The sequence below is a fragment of the Cebus imitator genome, unplaced genomic scaffold, assembly GCF_001604975.1.
Source record: "Cebus imitator isolate Cc_AM_T3 unplaced genomic scaffold, Cebus_imitator-1.0 Scaffold87, whole genome shotgun sequence".
Classification (NCBI taxonomy): domain Eukaryota; kingdom Metazoa; phylum Chordata; class Mammalia; order Primates; family Cebidae; genus Cebus; species Cebus imitator.
Window position 1 is genome coordinate 1,249,041 of NW_016107402.1, and position 23,202 is coordinate 1,272,242.

The 23,202-nt window shown below is 46.9% G+C and overlaps 1 protein-coding gene across 2 annotated transcripts in view; it reads right to left on the reverse strand.

The window, feature by feature from the left end:
- ASAP3 (ArfGAP with SH3 domain, ankyrin repeat and PH domain 3) overlaps positions 1-23,202 on the reverse strand; it is a 59,567-nt gene that overhangs the window by 16,642 nt on the left and 19,723 nt on the right. For both annotated transcript variants that reach the window (XM_017534523.2, XM_017534522.2), the window contains exons 2-5: positions 11,086-11,158; positions 10,847-10,992; positions 7,645-7,719; positions 6,476-6,525 (exon numbers count right to left, since the gene is read on the reverse strand). In XM_017534523.2, the coding sequence (XP_017390012.1) occupies positions 6,476-6,525; positions 7,645-7,719; positions 10,847-10,992; positions 11,086-11,158 (344 nt within the window). The remainder of the gene's footprint in view (positions 1-6,475; positions 6,526-7,644; positions 7,720-10,846; positions 10,993-11,085; positions 11,159-23,202) is intronic.

Consider the following 23,202-nt stretch of genomic DNA (forward strand, 5'->3'; position numbering starts at 1 on the left):
CAGGATGGTCTCGATCTCTTGACCTCGTGATCCACCCGCCTCGGCCTCCCAAAGTGCTGGGATTACAGGCTTGAGCCACCGCGCCCGGCCCTTTAAGATAAAATTTTAAACAATTATCCAGGCGTGGTGTTACACTCCTGTCAGAAGTTCTAGCAACATGGGAGGCTGAGGTAGGAGGATCGCTTGAGCCCAGGAGTTCAAGGCTGCAGTGTACCATGATTGCACCACTGCACCCCAGCCTGGGCAACAGAGTACACCCTGTCTCAAAAAAAAAAAAAAAAGAAAGAGAGAATATCTGTACATACAGTTGGCCCTCTACATTTATGTGTGTAGAGGCTGAGGATATAGGTGGCTGACTAAGGGGATTTGCCATCCTCAGATTTTGGTATCTGTGGGAGTCCTGGAACCAATCCCCCATGGATACCGAGGGATGACTGTACTGACATGGAAAGATATCTTCTCCAGAGTAAATGGACAAAAAGCAAACCACAATATAGAACAGTGGTTGGAAATGTAGGTTCTGGATTTGAATGGCAGCTCCTTCACTTATTTAACCTTTATAAATCTGAGCTTGTTTCCCCATTTGGAAAATTAGAGTAATACTGTAGTCCCTCCTTCTCCTCAGTTTTGCTTTCTGTGGTTTCAGTTATTAGTGGTTAAACCATGTCCAAAAATATTAAATGGAAAATTCCAGAAATAAACAATTCATAATTTTGTTTTTTGTTTTTTGTGTTTTTTCAAGACTGAGTTTTGCTCTTGTCCAGGCTGGAGTGCAGTGGCAAGATCTCGGCTCACTGCAACCTCCACCTCTCAGGTTCAAGTAATTCTACCCAGCTGGGATTACAGGCGCCCACCACCATACTCAGCTAATTTTTATATTTTTAGTAGAGCTGGGGTTTCACCATGTGTTCTAGGCTGGTCTCCAACTCCAAACCTCAGGTGATCTGCCTGCCTCGGCCTCCCAAAGTGCTGGGATTACAGGTGTGAGCCACCACACCTGGCCCACTTCATAAGTTTTAAATTATGTGTCATTGTGAAATCCTGCATCCTTCTGCTCCATCCTGCCTGGGACATGAACCATCCTTTTGTCCAGTGTATTTACATTGTCTATCCACCAGTCCCCAACATTTTGGCACCAGGGACTAGTTTCGTGGAAGACAATTTTTCCACAGATGGCAGGGTTGGGGAGGTGGTTTTGGGATGAAACTGTTCCACCTCAGATCCTCAGGCATTGGATTCTCATAAGGAGCATGTAACCTAGATCCTTGGCATGTGAAGCTCACAATAGGGTTCGTGCTCCCATGCACATCTAATGCCATGCTGATCTGACAGGAGGCGGAGCTCAGGCAGTAATGCTCACCCACCTGCCACCCTCACCTCCTGCTATTCAGTCCAGGTTCTTTACAGGCCTTGGACCAGTACCAGTCTGTGGTCCAGGGGTTGGGGACCCCTGGTCTATACCACCTGCCATTAGTCATTCAGTAGCCTTCTTGATTATCAGATTAGCTGTTTCACTATTGCAGTGCTTGTGTTCAAGTAACCCTTAATTTACTTCATAATGGCCCCAGGGTGCAAGAGTAGTGATGTTACTATATTCTATTTTATTACTGTTGTTGTTAATCTCTTACTGTGCTTAATTTTTAAATTAAACTTTATCATAGACATGTATATATAGGAAAAATCATAGATTATTTTTTAATGGCAAAAAGTGCCAGAATTACTTTTGCACCAACCTAATATAAGGTTCAGTATCATCTTCAGTTTCAGGCATCCACTGGGGGTCTTGGAACGTATCCCCCAAGGATAAGGGGAACCCCTGTAATCACACCTAGTCCTTGGATAATATAATGCATAGGAAACAGTACAGTTCCTGGCATATGGTAAGCTCTCAATGAATGGAAGGATTATGATGATTCTAGTGATGGCAATGACATTACAGTAATAAATGCTGGTGATCCCTTTTAGATGTTTTTTTAGTAAATGGTACTTTCTTCATTCTTTCTTATATTTTTTGAATGCTAGTAGAGATTAAAAGATAGTGCTACTTAACTCAGAGTGTAGACAAGCTGTAAAGTACACAGCTTTGTCAACGTACTTCAGCTCTGACAAAATGGCTTTGTCACTTATCACAGCTCTGTCCCTCAGCCTCCACTAAGATAATTCATAGAGATTTATCCTACAAAGTCTGACATAGTCATTCTGTGATGACCTAATAGCTGGGGAGTGCGTTCCTTCCCCTTCCCCTATAAAATAACAAGTCCCATTCCTTCCCTATCCTCAAAAGGTCACCACCATTTTTTAAACATTTCAAATGTTAGAAATGTTTTTCTTTCTTATGAGTGGAGTTGCAGCAGAAGGAATGAAATGAAATAGTGGGTGAAAGTACTTAAATGCTAGTTACTAAGACCGAGATAATTGCAGGAGGAGACTACAGGAACAGTCTAGTGTTATTCATGGGATGGGTACGGGGGATCCTGGTGCAGGCAGGTAAATATTTAAAACAAACCACACACCAACCAACCTTGACACTTTCAGCCACGCTTAGGTGCCACATCACCTGTGATGCCTTTTCTGACTACCCTTCCTTCCATTAAAAAAAATACTCTTTTTTTTTTTGCCTTTTTTTTTCTTTTTACTTCTGTGCTAATACTATCATTATGACATTACCACTTTGTATTTTAATTATTTTTTGAGCTGCCTCTCTTCTTACCTTTCCATGCCCCTTACGGGGCATCTACTAAGGCAGGGATTGTAGGCAGGGATTCCTCACTACTTACCAATAAACTGGGGATAACAACAGCAGCTTTCCCTGCCAGGGAGAATAAATCTGGTAATAGATGCAAAGAGCTTACTCCAGTACCTGGCACAAAGGAAACTGTAAATAAGTAGAAGCTGCTATTATTACTAATTATTATTATTCTTTTTTAGAGACAAGATCTAGCTCTGTCTCCCAAGCTGGTCTCAAATTCCTGGCCTCAAGCAATCCTCCTGCCTCAGCCTCCCAAGTAGCTGGGATTACAGGCATAAGCCATGACGTGTGGCTTATGATTATAAATATATATATATATATTATATATATTTACTATATGTGTATTATTGTTATTATTGTTAATTCTTAAAATAGAGACAAGGTCTCACTATGTTGCCCAGGCTGGTCCTGAACTCCTGAGCCCAAGTGATCCTCCTGCCTTGGCCTCCCAAAGTGCTAGGATTACAGGCTCCTAATTATAATTTTTAGGCTCAGGCACTCTGCTAGGCCCTTCACACGCTAAAATGATAGCCCCATGAGGCAGAATCATTATCCCATTTTATAGAAGAGGAGCCTGTGGCTGAGAGTCACACAGCTGTTAAGTGGTGGGGCCAGGAGTTGAACCCAGGTCTGGCTGATACCTGAGCCTTAGGGGCAGCCTTGGCAACCAACACTATGGCTCAGGTTTGTTCCTGCCTTCCTTTCCTGCCTCATTCCTGCCAGGTGACAGTCACATTCTTTCTTTTCTGAGAGATTACAGTCTCTCTCAGAACAGGGACCATTTTACAGATGGTGAAGCTGAGATCCAGAGAAGGAAAATGGCTTGCACAAGATCAAAAGCTGGCTGGGGAAATGCTAGGAGCAAACATGTGGGTTTCTGCCTGTCAATCTTCCTGTGTTATTCTGTCCTAGTTCTGGCTCAGAGGTGGTCAATAAATCCTTGCTGAACCGAAGTGCTGAGTGCTTTATACGCACTGTGCTTATTCATCGCCACATTGACCCTACAAGGTATTACTGTCCCTATGTTACAGATGAGGAAACAGACCTGTACATGGAACTGCCTAGATAAACTTGGCCTCTGTACAGGACCTGGGATGCCTTTCTCAGCAGCCCTACATGGAGAGGGAATCCTCTTCCTATATGAACAGCCAGGGGTGAGGCTCCCAGTGGTATTTGACAGATGCTATCAGGGCCCTGGGCCCTTCCAGCTGCTGCTCAGACTTGTTTGGTAAGAACTGGTGGATTTACATAGCAACTTATGGCTCATGCATATCTGGCTATACCTGGAGCCCATATGAAAAGGAGTGTACATAGTCACCCATGCCAAGACATGTAGCTCAAACTATGTGGCTCTGTGGTAGGAGCCAGGAGACCACATGGCAGAAACAGCACTGGACTCAGAAGCCCTGGGTTCTAGTCCAGGTCCTGTTGATAACTCACCAAATAACCTCAGCCAAGCCCCCTTTCCCATCGACTCAATGGAGTCTTGCCTGTAAATGGAATCCTACAGGAAGGCTCAATATCGGAACCTAGGAAAAGCAGACTGCTTTGGGAAGGTCAGCAGAGTAGAGCTTATTGTTTCCATTTGGTTGACAATCCCTGAAAGTCTAAGGGCCTAGTCGATGTAATTCAGGAAGAAGAGGGCCATTTGGCCCCACAGCAAATCATAAAGACAAGGTCAGCCTGGGCCCTCATTACCCGTCCCTGAGAGCAGATGGCCATGCTCCATCACAGGCAGGGATGGGGCCCCACAAGGATGGCCACACAGTGCCTACGCCCTTCATCACAGGATCTATGCCCACAGCTGGGGCTGAAGATGCTCGTGCAGGGACAAGATGTGACCTTCCTTCAGACTGGGAGAGGTGCCATGGCTCTGGGAGGTGAGGGAACAATAAAAAGTCCAGGATCTACTTCTTGAAATTGATCCTGCAGAAATAATTATGAGTAGGGGCAAATATTTAAATCCAAGGATGCTTCTCCAATGACAGGAATAGATTCAATACATGATGGCTTGTGCATGTTTTGGCACACCCGTTTGAGTGATGTTGTGGAAGAATACGTAATAGTGTACAAAGATGGTCACAATGTACTTTTTTTTTTTTTTGAGATGGAGTCTAGCTCTGTCACCCAGGCTGGTGTGCAGTGGCATGATCTTGGCTTACTGCAACCTCCGCCTCCCAGGTTCAAGCAATTCTCCTGTCTCAGCTTCCTGAGTAGCTGGGATTACAGGCGCGCGCCACCATGCCCAGCTAATGTTTTGTATTTTTAGTAGAGACGGGGTTTCACCATGTTGACCAGGATGGTCTTGATCTCTTGACCTCGTGATCCACCCTCCTCNTAGCTCTGTCACCCAGGCTGGTGTGCAGTGGCATGATCTTGGCTTACTGCAACCTCCGCCTCCCAGGTTCAAGCCATTCTCCTGCCTCAGCCTCCCGAGTAGCTGGGATTACAGGTATGCGCCACCACACCTGGCTAATGTTTGTATTTTTAGTAGAGATGGGGTTTCACCATGTAGGCCAGGATGGTCTCAATTTCTTGACCTTGTGATCTGCCCGCCTCAGCTTCCCAAAAGTACTGGGATTACAGACATGAGCCACAGCGCCCAGCCAGTCACAATGTATTTTTGAATGAAAAAAGCAGATTACAAAACAGTATATTGTTATGATCTCAGTTTTGTAAAAATATTTTTTTGGATATAGAAAAATAAATGGCAAAATGTTAATACTTCAGGCTTGAAAATTAAGGATTTTTCTCGTATTTTGGGGTAGTTTCTCCTCATCCCACCTTTTTAAAAAAATAAAATTATAATGTTACCTGCACCTTGTAAAAAAAAAAAAAATTCAAACAATGGAGAATATTATCCCCCTGCCATGACCCCAATCCTCTAAGAATGATTAATTTTTTTTCCTTTTTTACTTCTTATTTTCAAAATTATTCATAATAAACATGTACTGCTTTGGCAAAATGCAAGAGAAAACAAAATTTTACAAAAAAGCTCAATCAGTGCTCCACAGTATGGTCCTGGCTGGGCAGAGGGCAAGGGCTGGGATCTGGACAGACTCTTCAGAAGACAGAGCCCAAGGAGTCTCTGCCCAGGAGGAGTTGGCCACTGGATACCTGAGGCTCCCTCTTTCCCCATGATGTCCCAGTAGCTGGTGAGAGATCTGGAGTATCATGTGGTATGCACAAGACAAAGGAAGCCTGAGTGTGACATCAACTCCATTTCCTCCTCTAGAGATACCACCTGGCATTGAGGAACGAGGAGCAAAAGGCATAATCCCCAGTTCTGCCTCTGCTGAGCTGTGGGTCCTGGGGCAAGTGACTTAACCTTTCTGAGTCCTCCTGTGGTAACTGTGATGCTAATACCTCTCTCATATGACTGAGTGACTGTGAGGATTAAATAGGCAGCACGTGGAGGTATTGACTGGGTCAGTGCTAGCTCCTTTCCATCCCTGCCCACGTCTGGCACCTCTGAGCAGATGGGGCTCTGAGAGTGGCATCCTGAAGTTCCTTCACAATAGCTCCTTTGGTGGTCTCGTGGCCCAGTTCCCAGAATCCAATCAAGCCTGGGTATAAACCATCTCCTGTAGATGCCTCCACAGAGCCAGATGCCACCCACTTTTGGATGACATGTCTTGGCAGCATTTAGGTACTTCCCTACCCAGCTCCCTGATGCAGTGCAAGCGTTACTCTTCTGGGCAAACCACCCTGGCTGTGGCCACTTACATTTTGGCTTCATAATCCTTCCATGCCTTCTCCAGCTGCTTTTTGGAATCCTATGGGTTAAAAAAGAACAATATGCCCAAAGGGAAGCTGGAGCACTGGAATAAACAGTATACTCTGCTGTCTGTAGGGGGACCTGCGAGTGTGCTCCCCTAAGCTGCTCAGAGCCCTTCTCTAACCAGCCCCTGCCCCCACAGTCCTGCTGCAAACCTGCCCCCACCAGACAGGCTCAACTGACCCCATTACTCAGGGCTGAGGCCCTCCTCCCAGCAGAACTTCTCCTCCCCAGAGATGCCAAGAATCAGTCAGGTTCGGTGGGCCCTGGCTTGGGGTGTGGAGAGATCTTTGGGCTCTGCTCAGAAGAGAGATCAGTTATGAGCATGAGGATGGCAGGATGAAGGTAAGCTCCCCCCGCCTGACTTTCTCCCACTATTTTCTCCTGCCTTGTGCTAGACCATCCTCTTAGAGCAAGGGTAGAGGTCAAGAAACATGCCAGAGAGGTTGAGAAGTCTACTCAAGGCCCAACAGCAAGCTGGGGAGACCTGGCTACCCCCTGCCTAGCTTGCCTAAGCCTCATCCAGCCAGGCTGCTCACGCCCTTCTGAACACCCCTGAGACTCCAAGGTGAAAAAGCTGCCTGTCTGGTTTGTGTGGTTAGCAGGCTGGCGTGCAGGCTGGCAGCCTAGGGCAGGGAGGGAACCCTCTGGGGGAAGCACGGCTCCTCCCCTAGGCTGTCTGGGGCAGATTGCCCAGGGAGATTATTCTGTCACCTTCTTTGAGCTCCACTCTGCATGCAGCCACAGAGACAGCAGCTTGAGTATGGGATTCAGGATCCCTGGATTCCCACATGGGCTCTCTACTTCCTAGCAATGTAAACCATAAGCAGGTTACCTAACTCCCAGGGCCTTGAATTTCAACTGCAAAATGGGGATGAGCGTACCCACAGAGCCTACTTCATAGGATGGTTTTAAGATTTACATGAGAGGTTTCATACAAGGGGCCCAGCAGACAGCAGGTCAGGCATCCTAGGCTGACCCGAGCCAGGTCCTCCAGACCTCCCCAGGCCCAGCCCCTTCACTTAGCCTCCACCCTCAGTCCAGCCCCGTCTTCCCCGAGTCTCCTACCCACTCCTCTTTCACTCTGTCCCACCACCATGGCCAGCATGGAACTCACCTGTCGCCCATCCCTTAGCTGCCCCTTCATCAGACTGTCCAGGGGGAATGAGACAATGTTGTTCATGTTCTGAACCTGGAAAAAACAGAGATGCCCATTCCTGCCCCAGGTGACCGATATCCAACCCCTAGGGATTTGGGGTACAGTGAAGCATCACTTGGCAAAGAGAGCAGTGGGGAAGGGAAGCAGGGGAGAGGAAGAGATGTCATCAAAGAGATGGCAGCTGAGTGAGGGGTCCATCATGGCAGGAGTCCTGGGGAGGACTAGAGGAGCTGGCTCTGGGGTCAGCCTAGGATGGCTGACCTGCTGCCTGCCAGGCTTCCTGTGTGAAAGGGGACAGGAGGGGAGGCTGAGGCGTGTCACAGTCAGCCCCTCCCCTGATGACTCCAGCCTCATCACTGCACTGCTCCAGGAGCATCCCATGGTCAGTCTCTCCTCTGTTCCTTGCCAGGAGCAGCTTCCCTTCTCCTCTCTGACTCTCTCGAGTTGACCTGTAGTGCACATCTGTTGTTCTGGGCTGGCTAACGCTTCATGAGCCTCCCCTACTAAAGGTCATAGAACCCCCTTTCCTGTGGGGAACTCCTTCTCTGTGGTCAGATGGGATAAATGCAGGAGTCAGATCTGACCAGGGCACCCCAGCCTCAGGATAGAGGGACTCAATAGGGAACAGGCATGCAACCCAAGCCAGCCGATCAGAATCCTCTCTGGGATTTTTCTGCCTAAGTCATGGGAGAAAGACCATCTTTATTCTGGTAAGATGTGCATCTGGGCCTGCTGGGCTATCCTGCCCACTGAGCAGAGACAGAGAGAAACTATCTAAAGAGGAAAGGATGGCACGTAAGCCAGCTGCAGCCCTGGACTTCCCATTACAGGGGCTAATGAATTCCCTTTTTAAAATTTAACCTAGTTTGAGTTGGGTTTCTGTGATTTCGCAACCTAAAGAGGCCTGTCTAATATTTCAACCAACTTCCAAGGTACAGCTTGGGTCTCTTCTCCTCCAGGAAGCCTCTCATGGCCACTCCTCCCTCCTGGTCTATGCTGATCTCCCCTTTCCTGAACCATGGCAGCACTAGGCCTCTGACACCAGCCACTGTGTCCTTGAGTTTGTGCCATGCTGCTGGTATTTCTTGATGCTATTCCACACCCTAGTTCTTGTCTCCCCCGCAAGACTGTGGGTCTCTGACAGAGTCTGACCCTTTCCTGTGTCACCAACCCTTGGTATAATGCCCACCAGACAGCAGACTCCCCAGGAAACACTAGTTTGACTGAAACAGGGAGAAAAGAGGGAAAGACAAAGAAAGACATTAATCAATTCAATGGAACTCAAATACTACCTTTTTTTTTGAAATAGGGTCTTGCTTCATTGCCCAGGCTGGAGTGCAGTGGTGTGATCACACTCACTGCAGCCTCGACCTCCCCCAGGCTCAATTGATCTTCCTACCTCAGCCTCCCAAGCAGCTGGAACCACAGGCGCATGCCATCACACCTGGCTGATTTTCGGGGTTTTTTTTTTGAGATGGAATCTCACTTTGTCACCCAGGCTGGAGTGCAGTGGTATGATCTTGGTTCACTGCAACCTCTGCCTCCCAGGTTCAAGCAATTCTCCTGCCTCAGCCTCCTGAGTAGCTGGGATTACAGGCACCTGCTACCACACCCAGCTAATTTCTGTATTTTTTTAGTAGAAACAGAGTTTTACCACATTGGCCAGGCTGGTCTGGAACCTCTGACCTCAAATGATTCACCCGCTTTGGCCTCTCAAAGTGCTGGGATTACAGGTGTGAGTCACCACACCCAGCAATTTTCATATATTTTGTAGAGACAGGGTCTCATTACATTGCCCAGGTTGGTCTAGAGCTCCTGGGCTCAAGCGATCTACCCACCTCAGGCTCCCAAAGTGCTGGGATTAAGGTGTGAACCATCATGCCCAGCCTCAAATATTGTTAAAGGCTTCTGCATGCAGGACAGTGTACAAGGCACAGCTATGCCAAGAGCTATAATAATGACAGATTTTATTAGGTTGGTGCAAAAGTAATTGCTGTTTTTGCCATTAATATATTATATTAGCCCACATTTACTGAGTGCTTACCATAAAGTAGGCACTAACTTGCTTAATCCTCATTACCACTCTATGAGGTAGGTAGCAGTATTATCCCAGTTTCACAGATGAGAGACCTGGGGCTCTGGCAGACTGAGTGACTTGACCTAGTAAGCAGCAGAGTGAGGATTCCAAGCCTGAGTCTAGGTCCAAGGTCAGGTGCTTCACCACGGAGCACATTGCCTCTCAAGGATGATGTGGCCTCTGCCAACCAGGGAGGATGCTGGGGAGGACTGGAGCCACAAGAGCTGGTCCAGTGCCATGGAGCCTGGAGGGAGACAAGAGGCTTTCCTGGGAGGCAGTGCAGCCAGGCTTATGCTTAGACTCTGGAGCCAGACAACCTGGGTTCAAACCGAACCACAAGACCTCGGGCAAGCTGCTTAATTAACCTCGATGTCCTAGTTTCCTAGCCTATAAGGTGGAGACAACAGTGATACCAGCCCCACAGGGCTGTGCACCCGGATTGAATGAGTGAACATGTGAAGTACTGAGAACTGTGCCTGCACATAGAAGAGCTGCTATCACAGGGTGGCCTTGAGGTGAGGACTTGAAGGACCAGAGGGGAAGCAGTCACCAAAGAGGCCATCAGGAAGCAACCCGAGGCCACTGGGCCATAAGCAGGGGCTGAGAGGCTTGTGGAGGCAGGGACAGGTTCTGGGATTTGAGTACGAAGCAGATGTCACTGGAAAAGCAAAAGACAAAGAGGGAGTGAGGAGAGGAGGAGGTGGTGGCAGCGGTGGCAGCGACGGCAGCAGTAGCAGAATAAAGGTAGGAACCCCTGAGCCTGTCTCTCCTTTATCCCAAAGCTCCTCCAGGGAACCCTCCCTTGCATGGGGGTCTTTCCTGCTGTGAGATTCCCCTCTGCTCCCGTGTAAAGAGAAGGAGGAGAACAGAGAGAGAAGAGTTAGTTGGGTAAAAAGCCAGAGAAAAGGAGGATTATGCAAAAGGAGGGTCAGGGCTGGAAAGGGACCTCAGGTCATAGGTCAGAGGTCAAGTGCAAATTGGGAGAAGGGAGGAAACAGACCCTTTCCCGGTCAGGTTCTTAAGACCACTAGATTCACCCTGAGTCTGGCTGAGGGCTGGGCAAGGAAGAGACAGGGGCCTCACCAAGTTCTTGAAGAGAGCAGCCACCTCTCGGGTGAACACGGCCAAGTTCAGGAAGCCTGTGGACAGCTCATGGCTGTTCTGGGACAGGTGGCTGTTGCCTAAGGATTCCACGGCCTCTCGGTACTGCTCTTCATTCTCTACATGGCCTGTGGAGGTACGGATGGGAGCTTGGAGTTAGCTCCAGGCTGGAGCCGGGAGGGGCTTCCTGGCCAGGCGGGGCACCCAGCAGGCTCACTCACCAAGGCCGGAGCTATGGATTGCCCGCACAGCCTTCTTTATTCTCTGCAGGATGGCTTGGTCTCCTTCCAGGATCTGGAAGCAAATGTGGACAGAGGTTTAGGGATGTCAAGCTGGAAGAGAGTGCTTCCTTCAGGAACCTTGACTCTGTGACTTTCCCGCTTCCAGACAAATACATTGAGTTTTGCTGTCCTCTGGAACTTCTCCCTAGGGTCTTCCTGTTTACCCCTCCAAACACAAAAACCACACAGAAACCACACACCAGTCACACCACTCCAAGAAGGCCATGGACTCTTCTCCTGAATCCAATGCAACGTAAATGTAGTGATTCAAAGTGATGTGGCGTGATAGGGTGTGCCAGTCCCAGGTTTGAATCTTGCCTCTGGCACTAGCTAGTGTGTCAATTAGACAAATCTATTAACTTCTCTGAGCCTTGAGTGCCTTGTCTACAAAATGGGGATGATACTAGGGGACTTGTGGAGTTGCTGAGAAGATGATTTGATAACTATGTAATGCTGAGCAAAAGTCCAGAGGGGAGAACATGGACATCTCTATGTTCCCTTAAGATACAAAGCAGGGGACACTTGTTCACCAAACCTTTATAAACAGTTATATCAGGACAAAGAGGAAGAGGCCGGGATGCCATGGGTGAGCAGAGAGGGGTTGGTTGGAGGTATTCGGTTACCTGGATCTGGGGAGGTGGCAGAGGGTGGAGGGAGCACATTCTATCCCCACTGGGGAGAACTGGAGGGACAACACCAGATAACCCTCAAGCCCAGAGATTGCAGAACAAGCTTCAGCGTGTGGGAAAGGCCAGAGATGTGATGGAAAGAAGCAAGTCTCACATGCTCCAGGCGGGCTCAGCCTAGATGGGAAACTTCCTAGACACACTCTCTCTTTCATTGGGGTGTGGAAGTTGACAACCTCATGAAATCCTTGTGAAATGCACAGTTAACTTGGAAAGTACAGAATGTCAGAGTTGGAAGGGGCCCATAGATGACAAAACTGAAGCCAAGAGAGGAGAGGCCCTTACCCAGAGTCACATGGCGGGGTAGCAGCAGGGCTGGACTTCCCAGGGTGCAACAGAACAGTGCACCGTCCATGCACCACAGCCCCACCCTGACCCCAGCCCAGCTGTTCTTTCCAGTAACAAAAATGGTATCAGAGTCTGATTTCCAGAGTTACATGACAAGAGTTAGCAAACACATTCGAAATGGTACTGCCAAAGATTCAAAATGATTCCCACAAGGAGACATGCATGGGGCAGACGTCAGAGGCAATGTGGAGTATTCTCAGAGGCCTGTGACATGTGGGGAGCCTCTGGAGGAAGGGGGTCTAGTTTTGAAGCTCAGCTCTACTACTTGGGCTCTATGTGACCTTGAACATGTTGCATATATATATATATATATATATATTTTTTTTTTTAGACAAAGTTTTGCTCTTGTCACCGAGGCTGGAGTGCAGTGGTGCGATCTTGGCTCAATGCAACCTCTGCCTCCCAGGTTCAAGCGATTCTCCTGCCTCAGACTACTGAGTAGCTGGGATTACAGGCACCCGCCACCATGCCTGGCTAATTTTTTGTAATTTTAGTAGAGACAAGGTTTCATCGTGTTGGCCAGGTTGGTCTCGAACTCCTGACCTTAAGTGATCCACCTGCCTCGGCCTCCCAAAGTGCTGGGATTACAGGCATGAGCCACCGTGTCTGGTCACAAGTTGCCTATTCTTTCTGAGCTTCCTGATTAGCCATGTGCAAAATGGGGAAATTGGTGCCTACCTCTCAGGGTTGGTATGAGGGATAAATGTATGACAGGATACACATACAGGATTTAGCTTGGGGCTGGGCAGTGAGTATGTCCTCAGTGAACAGCACCTGTGGTCATTATCATCAGCTGCTGCTGATCCTAGAAAGGTCTGCCAAGTTCTGGGTTCTCTTCCTACAGGGACTAGAAACCTAACATTTTCCTCCTCGGGTGTGAGGTTGAGACCAGTGGAGGCCCATCCCAGGGCTGAAGAAAGAAAATAAAAGAATCAGGTAGATTAAGGAGAGGGCATCATATTTGAGTTTGTTAAAATATGAGGCTGGGCATGGTGCCTCATGCCTATAATCTTAGCGCTTTGGGAAGCTGAAGCAGGAGGATCACTTGAGACCAGGAGTTCAAGACCAGCCTAGGCAGTATAGTGAGACCTTGTCTCTACTGAAAAGAAAAAATAAACAAATAAATTAGCTGGGTGTGGTGGTGTGCACCTGTAATTCCAGCACTGCGGGAGGCCAAAGCAGGAGGATCACTTGAGCCCAGGAGTTCAAAACCAGCCTGGGCAATATGGCGAAACCCCATGGCCATATGGTGGCATTCGCCAATAGTCCCAGCTACTTGGGAGGCTGAGGTGGGACGATCACCTGAGCCTGGGGAGGTCAAAGCTGCAGTGAGCCCTGATTGCACCACTGCATTCCAGCATGGGTGACAGAGAGAGACATGTCTCAAAAAACAAAGCAACCAACCAACCAACCAACCAACCAAAACGTTTCTTACTAAAGAGACAAAGACAAGTGAGGGAGAACAATTCTTTCTAAACTGGTCAACAAAAAAAAAGAAAAAGAAAAGAGGACAGAACATGGCCATCTCCATAGTTCCCAAAAATCCAGATGGAGAAACAGAAACATGTGTTTACCAAATCCTTTGATCCCCATTTTGAAACCTGGAAAGCTAAAAGATGAGTAATGTAAGGAGCTATGATTTCACTCTAAAAGATAATTCAGGTTAAAGAGATTTCCAAAGAGATTTCCAAAATCTCGAGAGGACAGATCCACGTGCCTAGCACACAGAAGGTGCTCAATAAATGTTTACCTAAATGAATGATGGTTTGCAAAGTCCGGGGACATGGACCTGGGAGGAGTATGTTCATGCTCTAGATACATTTTGAGGAGTCTTCCCATCCCATAATACCCATTCTCTGAAAACTGCCCTCCTTCCCTCTGGAGGTGGGCCCCTGTAGCCTTGTTTGTTCTAGCCAGAGTTGACAGACACCTGATTCAAGCTAAACCAATCAGATTCTTTCTCCCACCTGACCCAAGCTGCACCAAGCAGATTCTCTCTCCAAGGACTTTGGAATTGCGCTCTGGAAAGCTAGTTAACTGGCTGAAATGCTAAAGCTGGGATGTCCTTCCTGCCACATGCAGAGAGAAAAGAACAGAGAGATGTGTAGAAAGAAGTGAACAAGCCCCATACTGCCACAGCAAGGCAGAAGAGAAAAGCGGTGCTGGTTTCTGGCAACTTTCCAGATGCTGCCTCTTCAGAGGCAACCTCCACATGTCATGTCTTTGGTGAAATTTCATGAAATACCACTGAACCCACCCAGCAAAGTTCCTTTAAGCAAGTTTGAGAATATTTCCTTTCCTTGTAGTGTGGAGAGATCACTGGGTGGTTCCCAGTGTCCATTCTCTCTTCTTCCTTCACAAGAAACCTGACTTTTCACATGGCCACTTGGCCACCCAGAATAAAGACTACATTTCCTACCTTGCAGCTAACTGTGGTCATGGGACTAAGACCTGGCCATGGAATATAATAGATAATTGTATTTGTTTACTTCCAAAAAGTATCTTACAAAGAAGGGGAATAACCCCCAAACTCATCAAGCTATATACCCTGACTGTGTACAGCTTTTTACATGTCAATCCTATCTCAATAAAGTGGCTTTAAAAAAAAAAATGAAAAGGGGCCGGGCGCGGTGGCTCAAGCCTGTAATCCCAGCACTGTGGGAGGCTGAGGCGGGTGGATCACGAGGTCAAGAGATCGAGACCATCCTGGTCAACATGGTGAAACCCCGTCTCTACTAAAACTACAAAAAATTAGCTGGGCATGGTGGCGCGTGCCTGTAATCCCAGCGACTCAGGAGGCTGGGGCAGGAGAATTGCCTGAACCCGGGAGGCGGAGGTTGCGGTGAGCCGAGATCGCGCCATTGCACTCCAGCCTGGGTAACAAGAGCGAAACTCCGTCTCAAAAAAAAAAAAAAAAAATGAAAAGGAAATGAGGGACTACACACCTGTTAGAATGGCCAGAATCCAAAACACTGACAACACCAAATACTGGCAAGGGAGGCTGGGCACAGTGGCTCAAGCCTGTAATTCCAACACTTTAGGAGACTGAGGTGGGTGGATCACTTGAGGTCAGGAGTTTGAGACCAGCCTGGCCAGCATGAAAACCCCATCTCTACTAAAAATACTAAAATTAGCCAGGTGTGGTGGCACATGCCGGTAGTCCCAACTACTCGGGAGGCTAAGGCAGGAGAATCACTTGAACCTGGGAGGCGGAGGTTGCAGTGAGCTGAGATAGGGCCACTGCACTCCAGCCTGGGTGACAGAGTGAGACTCCGTCTCAAAAACAAACAAAAACACACACACACACAAAACCAAAAACACAAATACTGGCAAGGATGTGGAGCAACAGGAACTCTCGTTGGTGGGAATGCAACATGGTACAGCCACTTTGGAAGACAATTTGGCAGTTTCTTACACAACTAAACATACTGTTGCCAAATGATTCAGTATGCATACTCCTTCATATTTTCTCAGTGAGTTGAAAACGTATACACACCTGCACACGGATGTGTATAGCAGCTATATTCATAATTACCAAAATTTGGAAGCAACCAAGATGTCCTTCAGTAGGTGAATGGATAAAGGGACTGTCATACATTCAGGGAGTGAACTGTTATTCAGCACTGAAAAGAAATGAGCTATCAAACCATGAAAAGATGCAGAGGAAAGTTAAATGCATATTACTAAGTGAAAGAAGACAACTTAAAATGGTTACATACTGCATGATTTCAACTATATGATATTCTGGAAAAGGCAAAACTACAGAGACAGTAAAAAGATCAATGGTGGCCAGGGATGGGGAGGGAGGAGGAACAGGAGAAGCACAGAGGGTCTTTAGGGCAGGGAAACATTTCTGTATGATGCTATAATAGTGGATATATGGAATTATACATTTGTCCAAGCCCACAGAAAAGAGTGAGCCCTAATATAAACTATGGACTTTTGGTGAGGACGTGTCAATGTATAGTCATTGACTGACACAAATGTGCCACTATGGTAAGAGCTGTTGACAGAGTAGGACGCTGTGTGTATAGGGAACTCTATGTACTCTTGCCCAATTTTGGTGTGAACCTAAAACTGCTCTAAAAAATAAAGTCATTTGTTTTTAAATTAAGAAAAAAAGGGGCTGTGGTGTGGTGGCTCATGCCTGTAATCCCAGACTTTGGGAGGCTGGGGCAGGAGGATCGCTTGAGCCTAGGAGTTCGAGGCCAACCTGGGCAACATAGTGAGACTCTGTCTCAACAACAAATAAAAAATTATCTGGGCATGGTGGCACGTGCCTGTAGTTCCAGCTGCTCAGGAGGCTGAGATGGGAGGACTGTTTGACCTTAGGAAGTCGAGGTTACAGTGAGCTGTGATCATGCCACTGCACTCAAGCCTGGGCACCAGAGCAAGACCCTGTCTCAAAACCAAAAAAATAATAATAATAATAAAAAGAAAAGACCATCCTGGCCAACATGGTGAAACCCCGTCTCTACTAAAAATACAAAAATTAGCTGGGCATGGTGGCGTGTGCCTGTAGTCCCAGCTACTCAGGAGGCTGAGGCAGGAGAATTGCTTGAGCCCGGGAGGCAGAGGTTGCAGTGAGCCAAGATTGTGCCACTGCACTCCAGCTTGGTGCCTGGCGACAGAGTGAGACTCTGTCTCAAAAAAAGAAAAAAGCAGAATGCAAGGGCACCCTCTGTCACCCCTTTCTTCTGGCTACAATGTGTTTGTGATGTCTACAGCTCAGGCAGCAATCCTGGACCAGGGGGTAGAAGCCATTTGTTACGCATGGCAGAGCAACAAGATACCAGCCTTGTCCCTAGTGATTAGGAAATTACCCTAGCAACCCTGGTCTACTTATCTGTGGACTTCTTTTATATGATTGAGCCACGGTTATACTGGGTATTCTGCCACTTGTGGCTGAAACTAGCTCTAACTGGCACAGGGAGGCAAGTCACCTGAATCACTCACAGACTGTTTTTCGATGCTCTTGTCAGTCATCTCTCAGGAAATGGCTTCTCAGCCAGATACCATTCCCATCCCTACTGCTCTTGGCAACCAAGTTCACATGACTATTTATTCATTCGACTAGTTATTGAATGCCTACCACACCCTGTATAAAAAAGACACAATCTCAGCTCTCAAGGACATCATCATGTAAGGGAAGAAAAAGCCATTCTAAACAGACACTTATCATACAACGTGATGAGGGCTGTGATGGAAAGTTTCTGGAAGTCCAGGGAAAATAGAGTCATGTCTGCTTTAAAGGAATGGGGAAGGCTTCTCTTAAGCTGTGCTGCTTACCTCTGGCCCCTGGACAGGCAGAAAAGAGACTGAAGAGACTGCACTGTGAGATAAAGCGGAGGGAGCACTTGCTATAAATGGTAGGACTGCCAGGAAGGGAGGCTTGCTGTAGGAAGAATGGGCAAGGGGAGGAACCTGGTTCTTCCATTCATTCATTCATTCATTTCAACAAGCATTTCTTGGTGACTGTTTCAGCCAGGCATGGTGCTAAATGGTGGGGACACATAAGACGTGGCCTCTTCCTTCAAGAGAACCACAGACTTAAGAACATACAAGTGTCCAAAGGGAGACTGAAAAGGGAAAAGTTCTAATTACTCCTTTCTCAAGAAAACATCTGAAAATCATTCACACTGGGGTATAAATGACTGATAATACCTATCTCATGGTGTAACAGGGCTCAAAGATTTAAGCTAAAGAAATACAGTTTTTTTTTTAACCCACCCATCTACAGATGGATAAAGAAATTTAGGGTCTTTCTTTTCTTTTCTTCTCTTTTCTTTTCTTTTCCTTCTTTCTTTCTTTCTTTCTTTCTTTCTTTCTTTCTTTCTTTCTCTCTCTCTCTTTCTTTCTCTTTCTTCTTTCTTATTTATTTATTTATTTATTTATTTTTTGAGATGGAGTTTCACTCTTGTTGCCCAGGCTGCAGTTCAGTGACACAATCTCGGCTCACTGCAACCTCCACCTCCCAGATGCAAGTAATTCTCCTGCCTCAGCCTCCTGAGGAGCTGGGATTACAGGCGTCCGCCACCACAACCGGCTAATTTTTAGTAGAGACGGGGTTTCACCATGTTGGCCAGATTAGTTTCGAACTCCTGACCTCAGGTGACCCACCCATCTTGGCCTCCCAAAGTGCTGGGATTACAGGCATGAGCCACCACACCTAGCCAGAAATTTAGTTTTAAGGAGAAAATTGATAGTAGCCTGGGGAAAGGAGGGTATCTGGGGAAAGGCAGAGAGGTTCCAGAGTGCTATGATGAGTTAGTAGCTAAGATTCTAGCCCCCGCTTCTCCAAAATTATGTCCCTCGGTGACACTAGCCCAGCTAGTTCTCTAAGCTTCCTCTCCTTTAAAATATATATTTTTTAAATATGAGAAAAAATTCATTCTCTGCTTAACTCACAGAATTACTCTGAGTCTTAATGAGATCACAAACATGGCAGCGTGTGGCAAAGCTTGAGGCAATTGGAAAATATGAGTATTGTTCTTACTGTGGTTTATTTTCTGCCTCTGTGAAATCAGCCTTCATTCCCCATGAGACTAGATAAAGGGAAAGCTGGATGTGATGGCTCTCTCCTGTAATCCCAGCACTTTGGGAGGCCAAGGTGAGAGGACTGCTTGAGCCCAGGAGTTTGAGACCAGCCTGGGCAACAAAGTGAGACCCTCATCTATACAAAAATATATATATATTTTTTGAGATGGAGTCTGGCTCTGTTTCCCAGGTTGGAGTGCAGTGTCATGATTTCAGCTCACTGCAACCTCCGCCTCCTGGGTTCAAGTGATTCTCCTGCCTCAGCCTCTCGAGTAGTGGGGACTACAGGCTAATTTTTGTATTTTTAGTAGAAATGGGGTTTCGCCATGTTGGCCAGGCTAGTCTCGAACTCCTGACCTCAAGTGATCCTCCTGCCTCAGCCTCCCAACGTGCTAGGATTACAGGCATGAGTCACAGTGCCTGACCATCTACAAAAAAATTTTTTTTAATTAGCCAAGTGCTGTGACACACACCTGTGGTCCCAGCTATTTGCAATGCTGAGGTGGTAGGATCCCTTGAGCCCAAAAGTTGAAGTTGCAGTGAGCTATAATCATGCCACTGCACTTCAGTCTGCGTGACAGAATGAGACCTCATCTGAAAAAAACAATAAAATCAGCCTCTGGGTTCAGGTGGACCCACTTAATCCCTGATAGTCATCGATTCTCAAGGTGGGCAGCAGCATCACCCAGGAACTTGCTAGAAAAGCAAATTCTCCAGGTGAACCAGAAAATCTGGAGGTGAAGTCCAGCAATCTGTGGTTTAACAAGCCCTCCAGGTTATTCTAACACATGCTGAAGTTTGGGAATTACCGTTCTAATTCTCTTCAGAGATGCAGTACATCATCACTGCTAAAAGTATGGCGCTGTCCACAAACTACCTGGATTTGAATTCCAGCTCCATCAGGTACCTGATGTGACCTCTCAGTCCCTCAATTTCCCATTTGTAAAATGAAGATGATAATATTTCCTCCCACATAAGGTTGTTGGGGAGAGTAAGTAAATTCTATAGGTAAAGTGCTTAGAATACCATCTACTATTTGATAACTAAAACTGTTACCTACTTCAAAATTAAATTGAATTTGGTTTAGGAATTTCTCAACTTTCACGAATTAAACATGTCTCCCCACACCCCCAACTCCATGTTGATCCTCATCAGCAAGCTGTGCGGAACCACAGGTGGAGAGGGACCACAGCAGACCTCTGCCGCCAGGCAGGGGGAGTGCAAGCAGCATGTCCCAACTGCCTACTCTGTGCAGCCTCATTACTTGTCACTGTCTTTGTCATTCTTTGAGGAAGGCATTGCCATTCCCATTTTAAAGACGAAGCTGTCAGGGGGAGGGACAAGTCCAAGTCACACAGTGATGAGCAGTGGCAGAACTGTAATTTTTTCTTTCTTTTTGTGACAGGGTCTCACTCTGTCGCCCAGGGTACAGTACAGACATATGATCTTGGCCCACTGCCACCTCTGCCTCCCAGGCTCAAGCAGTCCTCCTGCCTCAGCCTCCCGAGTAACTGGGATTACAGGTGCATGCCACCATGCCCAGCTAATTTTTGAATTTTTAGTAGAGACAGGGTTTCACCATGTTGGCCAGGCAGGTCTCGAACTTCCGACCTCAGGTGATCCACCCGAAAGGTCTCAGCCTCCCAAAATGCTGGGATTACAGGCGTAAGCCACCGCACCTGGCCCAGAGTTATAATTTAAACCCAGGACTGGCCAAATCCAGGGCCAATGTTCTTTCCCCATCTCCAGTGTGCCCCCAAAAGGTTGGGGGGCACAGCTTCTTTGATCCTGGGGCTGGATCTGCCTCCAAATCTAAATCCCCATTCCACCACCTCTACCATATTCCCTCACCATCCCCGCAGGCTTAGGAGAGGGAGAAGGCGGGGCACAGAGGGAGACCTGTCCAAGGAAAACAAGGTTGACAGCAATGGTGTAGGCCCTGAATACAAACACTCTACAGGATGTCCTACTGAAAAGAAAACGGATTTGTTCAGGCTGGCCTCAGAGAGGATTCCCAGGACCGAGAGGTAGAAGTTAGGGAGACAGAAACAGATTTCAACTCAAACAGGGGACATTCCTGAGGAAGAATAAGCTACCCCTAAAGGGAGTGAGCTCCCCGTCACTTGAAGTATTCAAATACTTCAGGTGCTAGAGAGTGATTTAGACACTAGATTTTAGATTAGAATGGACAGCTATTTAGATTTCATTCAAAGCTAAGAGTCAATGGATCCATGCAAATGCCTGGCAGGCACTGGGCAAAGATGGATGAAACGCGTCTGAGTGTAAGAGACACGTCTGAACTTGAAAAGCTCACTGGAGTCCTTTGGGCAGCCTACCCTGGCTGGCCCTAGACAAGGCCTAAATTCCAGCTGCTGGCACTGCCCTTTGTGTCCCCTACCCTGACCCAACCCACACACACGGGGACACACACACACACACACACACACACATATCCCATGCTCTGGCTCTCTGGTTTGTGTTCTCTCCAGGCAAAAGACCACAGATGGCAGCACTAGGCCATGCCCAGCTGCCCTGCCTAGAAGGGCCTTCTGCATGCGCCCTCCTGGGTCAGGATTCATCAATAGGACCCATTCTTCATTCCCATGGTTTCTCAGAGCCAGCTGTGGTTACCAAGGCAATTCAGCCAAGGGGGCAGAGCTGCTAGAGCTAAGGCCTTGGGAGATGCAGATTACATTTCACCATTAGACACTAATTCTTTTGGACCATTATAATATAGTGCATAGGCATCACTTCTGTGTCATCCCATGACCATTACAGCCACTATTATTATTTTATTTATTTATTTTTTAAGACAAAGTCTCTCTCTGTTGCCAGGCTGGAGTACAGTGTCATGACCTCGGCTCACCACAACCTCCACCTCCTAGGTTCAAGTGATTCTCCTGCCTCGGCCTCCAGAGTAGCTGGGATTACAGGCGTGTGCCACTGCACTCAGCTGATTATTTGTATTTTTAGTAGAGACTTGAACTTCCGACCTCAGGTAACCCACCCACCTCAGCCTCCCAAAGTGCTAGGATTACAGGTGTGAGCCATGGTGTCTGGCCCATTACAGCCATTATTAATCAATCACAGCATTTTCCCCACTGACTATAGGTTTGGTTCAGCATTCTGTTAAGATGGCTCTTCAGGTAGCCTCTACCAATTAAACTAGAGTTGGCACAGGAGATGAAACCATTTTCTGTCTTTGTTTGGACTGTGGTGTTGTTCCTTGAGAGACTAAATCACAGAACTTTAAAGATTATCTAACATTACCTCCTCATTTTATAGACTGCAAAATAAAGGCTCAGATGAGTTTCTTGCACCAGGTTTCACTGGAAATGCAAACAAACTAAGGAACAAATACAAACTAAAACTTGTATAGAGTTTTACAGTTTGTAAGAGAGTTTGACACCCACCATTTAAGACTCACAGCATCTTAATGGGGCAGTCATCGTTTTTGTTCCCATCTGGCTGATAAGTCAGCGAGGCACAGAGCAGTAAAGATCGTTGCTTGAGCTCACACAGCCAAAACATGGACCTGGGAACTAAACTGTTAAGACGCTAACTGAACTGTTAAGACGCTAATTCATTTCCAGCCAATGGCCCCAGACCCTGGAGGTCCATGGTGTTACCAGCAGGACCCTTTGAAGCCACACTTACATCATGAGCACTACTGACAAGTACAAAAATGTTTCACAAATTAGTTTGCCCACATTCCAAATATGTGCAGCTCTATGATCAATAAGACACAAAACTCTAAAAAAAAAAAAAAAAAAGGCACAAAACTCTTTAAAAGCATTCTTGAATTCATGGTGGCTTTTGTTCTTTCCCATATTTCTCAATCAATCAATACTAATAATCAATCAATACTAACAGTATAATGATTTTCCCACATCAGTGGGAAAATTATTTAACACTGAAAAGGAGTTTTCCTGTGAGTTGGCTGAATCCTGGCTCTTTGGTCTTTGACTCCAAACTCCAACACTGAAAAGGAGTTTTCCTGTGAGGTGGCTGAATCCTGGCTCTTTGGTCTTTGACTCCAATGTCCACAAAGATGATTAAATTATATGTACTACATATTAAGCATGATCCTTAAAATACAATATCTTAATGAGCCAACCAAGTTATACTTAAAATATTTAATAAAATGATAAAGTACAAAAAAAAAAAAAAACCCAGAGCTTCTCACTTCTAGATCCGATTACCAATTTACAGAAAATGCAGGTCAGGTGTAGTGACTCATGCCTGTAATCCCAGCACTTTGGGAGACCCAAGTGGGCAGATTGTTTGAGTTCAGGAGTTTGAGACCAGCCTGGGCAACATGGCGAAACCCTGTCTCTACAAAAAATACAAAACAATTTGCCAGGCGTGGTAGCACACATGGGAAGCAAAAATAGGGTATCACTTGAGCCCAGAAGGTCAAGTCTACAGTGAACTCTGACTGCACCACTGCACTCCAGCCTGGGCAACAGAGGGAGACCCTTGGTCT